The 4,835-nt window shown below is 46.8% G+C and overlaps 1 protein-coding gene across 1 annotated transcript; it reads left to right on the forward strand.

The window, feature by feature from the left end:
• Positions 1–1,018: 1,018 nt before the first annotated feature.
• Positions 1,019–3,046, forward strand: LOC118416336 (uncharacterized protein K02A2.6-like). The gene has a single exon (XM_035821426.1). It carries the CDS (start codon positions 1,019–1,021, stop codon positions 3,044–3,046), a length of 2,028 nt encoding a protein of 675 aa, XP_035677319.1.
• The last annotated feature ends 1,789 nt before the right edge of the window (positions 3,047–4,835 follow it).

Below are 4,835 nucleotides of genomic sequence, written 5' to 3' on the forward strand. Positions count from 1 at the left end.
ACAAAGATAACAAGACTGTAAATGTAACAACAAAGGAAACTTTACTGAAAGAGAATATCAACTTACCCAGTGACTGTTTGCATGTATTATCCAATACTTTCAAATGTTTGGCATTGAATTTTTGGTACCTAGGTGATTTAGTTAGAGACAAAAGACATCACACATTAATTTAGTATCAAGAACAATGAACACGTACTACCTACCATCCGTTAAAGTTAAACGGAGACTTATGTACATGATTTAGGTAATCAGGTAAAAGAACTTGACTGCCGTCTGGCATATACTTCCGGGTCAGCGCATTGCGACTTCCTGTCTGCAGAGCTACGGTTCGTTTGGTACCTCGTCAACTTTCCTCGGTGTATCTTGAGTCGTTTTCATCTCTGGGAAAGGAGTTCCGCGTTCATTTTGCAGTGATTCAACAGGCGACTGTGTATCGACTAAGTTTCAGGTAAGAAAAGTTTGCTTGTTCCGGTATTCGAGGGTTTGTTGAGTCGCCAAAACCTCCTTGGCAAAACTCAGCGGGCAAAATATTGAATGTGTGGCGGCGTGGATTTTCGTTTGTAATCTGACCCATGCATAAATTATGCACTGCACGGAATTATTCCGGCGACTGTTTATTTCAGTGTAACGGCGTATCGTAGTTTGGATCAAGAAATTATATCAGATGCTGGATCGTACTGTTGTTACATATCCAGATAATCTCATCAGGCAAGACCCAGCATGCTTTATGGGGCCTTGGACCGAATCACTCTCAGCCAAATCACATGACCTATTTTTGTATCACTACACCACCACATGTACAGAGCTAGAAGTTTGTAGATTAAATCTTAGTCCGCTCATCAAGTGTCTCCTAGTCGTCCATCGTAGTCAACAGAGCATTACAAGGAGTCAGGGAACACAACACAACATGGTGGCAGCGGTAAACCAGAAATCCTGAGCTGTGCAGCGGGAGGAAGTCCCCAGAAAGCAGCGGAAAAACCAGGAAATAACCCGCTCGACCAAGAACAAAGGATTCAAGATGGCGGCGGCCCAACAAACCATGCTGACGACCTTGATCCCCGAAATGGACTGGAATGCAGATGACCCTGTCAAAACGTTTAAAAAATTCAAACAAAGGATCGAACTGGCATTCAAGACCTTCCTGAAAGACGCCACCGACGAAGAAAAGGTGAGCTACTTACTCTTATTAGCAGGAGACGATGGGCTTGAGATCAGAAATAGCTGGGACCTATCTCCAGAACAGGAAAAAGATCCAAACAAAATCCTAGAGAAGTTCGAGAAACACTTAGAACCTAAGACAAACCACAGGATTTTCAGATATGAGTTCCAAAGCATGAGGCAAGGGCCCGAAGAATCCATCAGTGATTATATGTCAAGGCTAAAAAACGTGGCAGACAAATGCAACTTCAAAGACAAGACAGAGAAAGACGGGAGACTGCTAGATCAGATGATCTGGGGATGTGCATACAAAAAGGTACAGAAGACCCTCATAGGGAAGCATGAACTGACCCTTGCGGCAGCCGTAAAGGAAGCCGTACAGCATGAGTCTACAGAGAAGTGCATGACAACGTTGACAATCTCAACTCAAGCTAAAGAAGCAAAAGTCGATGCCATCTCTAGCAGAAAGCATACTCCAAGCTCAAAACAAAAGGCAAGCTACAGGCCTCCACAGAAACAGAGTTCAAACATCTGTAGAAATTGTGGTACCGAGCATGAGTTTAATGACAGGAAGAAGTGCCCAGCACATGGTTCCACTTGTAATGGTTGTGGAAAGCCAAACCACTGGAGGAAAATGTGCAGGTCAAAGGGCAAATCCAAGCCACAAGAATACAGGGGTTACAGAAAGGCTAATCCAAAACATGTGCACTACCAGCAAGCAGAGCAGTACTCCTCAGGAGAAGAAACACTGTCGGTAGGTGCCATATATGTCCATGAAGTGGAGCATGAGAATAATGTACACAGTAATGAAGCGTACACAACTTTCCAACTCAAGAAGAAGATAGGAAAGAAGACAACAAACATCAATCTGCGATTGAAGATAGATACAGGGGCTCAAAGCAATGTCATGCCGGTAGAACATTATCAACAGATATTCCCAGAGAACATGACAAAAGGTGGGGAAGTCAAAGCAGGAACCCTCACACCAAGCAGCACTGTATTATCAGCCTATGGTGGAGACAAAATCCCACACCTGGGGAAGACAACCATCTCTGGAAAACACAAAGGCCGAGAGGTCAAGTGTACTTTCTTTGTGACCAAATCCAAGGGACCAAGCATCCTCGGATTGGCAGCGTGCCAGCAGCTAGGCATCATCACAATCCATGAGATTCAAGCTACCCCAGAGGATGGCAAGATCAAAGAGACGGTGCCGATCAAGGACCGCCCTGCCATCCACAACAAGGAACAACTAATAAAGATGTACCCGGAATGTTTTGATGACACGGTAGGGTGCTTTGAAGAGGAGTACCACATCACTGTTGACCCAGACGTAGAACCAGTGATACATCCACCTCGCAGAGTGCCACTAGAGCTGCGAGAGAAGCTGAAGAAACAGCTGGAAGAGATGACGAAGAAAGGAGTCATCAGCGAGGTCACACAGCCAACAGACTGGGTAAACTCCATAGTAATAAAGGAGAAACCCAATGGCAAACTGCGGATCTGCCTCGATCCCAGAGACCTGAACTTGGCACTCAAGAGGAACCACTACCCTACACCCACTCTAGAAGAGATAACACCCTCTCTGGCAGGAGCTAAGGTGTTTAGTAAGCTGGACGCCAGCAACGGGTATTGGAATATCAAAATAGACGAAGAATCTTCGCTGCTCACGACCTTCAACACGCCCTACGGCAGGTTCAAGTTCAACCGCCTCCCGTTCGGGCTGAAGGTCTCGCAGGACGTTTTCCAAAGGAAGATAGACGAAACGTACAAAGGGTGCAAAGGAACAATCGGAATTGCTGACGACATCCAGGTGTACGGGAAGACAGACGACGCTCACGACTTCCATCTGCACGAAGCGATGGAGAAGACCAGGCAAGAAGTCTCCTAGGGCTCATTCAATACATGAGTGCTTTCATCCCCAAGCTCGCGGACAGAACGACAAACATCCGTGAACTGCTGAAGGAAGATGTTGAATACAAGTGGAGTGCATCACACACTGAAGACCTGAACAAGATAAAGCAGCTCATCAGTGAAAAGACAACACTGCAGTACTATGACAGGGAGAAACCCGTCATACTACAAGTAGATGCCTCAATCAAAGGAGTAGGTGCAGCACTAATACAAGATGGAAAACCCATCGCATTCGCCTCAAAAGCCCTCTCACCGGCTGAAACAAGATACGCCAACATCGAGAGAGAGCTCCTGGCAGTAGTCTATGGATGTGAGAAATTCCACACCTACTTGTACGGAAGAAGCTTCGAAGTCGAGTCGGACCACCGACCCTTGGAACAAATCAACAAGAAGAACCTCACAAAGGCACCAAACAGGTTACAACGCCTGTTACTGCGACTACAAAGCTATGACATGAGCATCCGGTACAAACCAGGGAAAGAGATGCTACTAGCAGACGCACTCTCCAGGCTGTCACAGCACGACAAGCAAGAGATGGATGGTCTCAAAGTCCAGATCCATCACCTCGTAAAAGTGACAACTGTGAAACTGGAGCAGATCAAAGAGGAGACCAGCAAGGATGAAGAGCTCCAACTACTCGCCCAGACAGTGACACAGGGATGGCCAGAGAAAAGAAAAGAGACACAAGCAATAATACACGAATACTGGACCATCCGAGACGACATCTCGGTAGAGGATGGAGTCCTCCTGGCTGGGTCCAGGATGATTATACCCAAGTCCATGAGAGCAGAGGTCCTAGAGATGATTCATCAAGGACACCTGGGTATCGAGAAATGCATACTCAGAGCAAAATCTGCAGTCTACTGGCCGGGCATGTACAAACAAATCGAGAAAGCAGTTGCAGCATGCCCCACATGCCAAAAGCACAAGAACTCGCAACAGAAAGAAGAGATGATGCCAACAGAGATACCAAGCAGACCATGGCAAACAGTAGGCATGGATCTGTTTACCACCAATGACCAATGGTTTCTACTCCTGGTAGACTACTACTCCAAATTCCCATTTGTGAAGAGTCTCGCCAACCTGAAGGCATCAACAGTAACATCCAGCATACGAGGTATATTCGCCGAACAAGGGATCCCAACAGAAGTCATATGCGACAATGGGACACAATTCACATCCCAAGAGTTCCGGCAGCTGGCCAACGAGTACGGATTCAAAATCACAACATCATCACCGCACTACCCAAAGGGGCATGGATTTATAGAAAGACATGTACAGACGGTGAAGAAAACGCTGATCAAATGCAAAGAATCAAGATCAGACCCAAACCTAGCCATGCTAGCCATCCGCACCACACCGATCAAGCCAGGTATGAAATCGCCAGCGGAGCTGTTAAACGGACGGAAGTACAAAGACATCTTGCCAACCAAAGTACCTCCACCACTTGACCAGGAAGAAACAAGGGCCAAGCTGGAAAAGGCACAGCAAGCAGCGAAACAGCACTACGACACCCAGGCAAAGAGTCTGCCTGAGCTGGCCAAGGGCCAGAGCATCCACGTACAGGATCCTATCCGAAAAACGTGGAGCCCCGGCAAAGTCATCGATAAAGCTACAACACCGAGATCATATGTTGTAGAGACCGACGCCGGGAGACAACTGAGAAGAAACAGAGTACACATACGACCAACTCCAGAAGTGAAAGTACCTGCAGCTACAACTCCAGAGACAACACCTGCAGCGTCAGCAACGCAGACTACACATGA

The sequence above is a fragment of the Branchiostoma floridae genome, chromosome 5 (assembly GCF_000003815.2).
Source record: "Branchiostoma floridae strain S238N-H82 chromosome 5, Bfl_VNyyK, whole genome shotgun sequence".
Classification (NCBI taxonomy): domain Eukaryota; kingdom Metazoa; phylum Chordata; class Leptocardii; order Amphioxiformes; family Branchiostomatidae; genus Branchiostoma; species Branchiostoma floridae.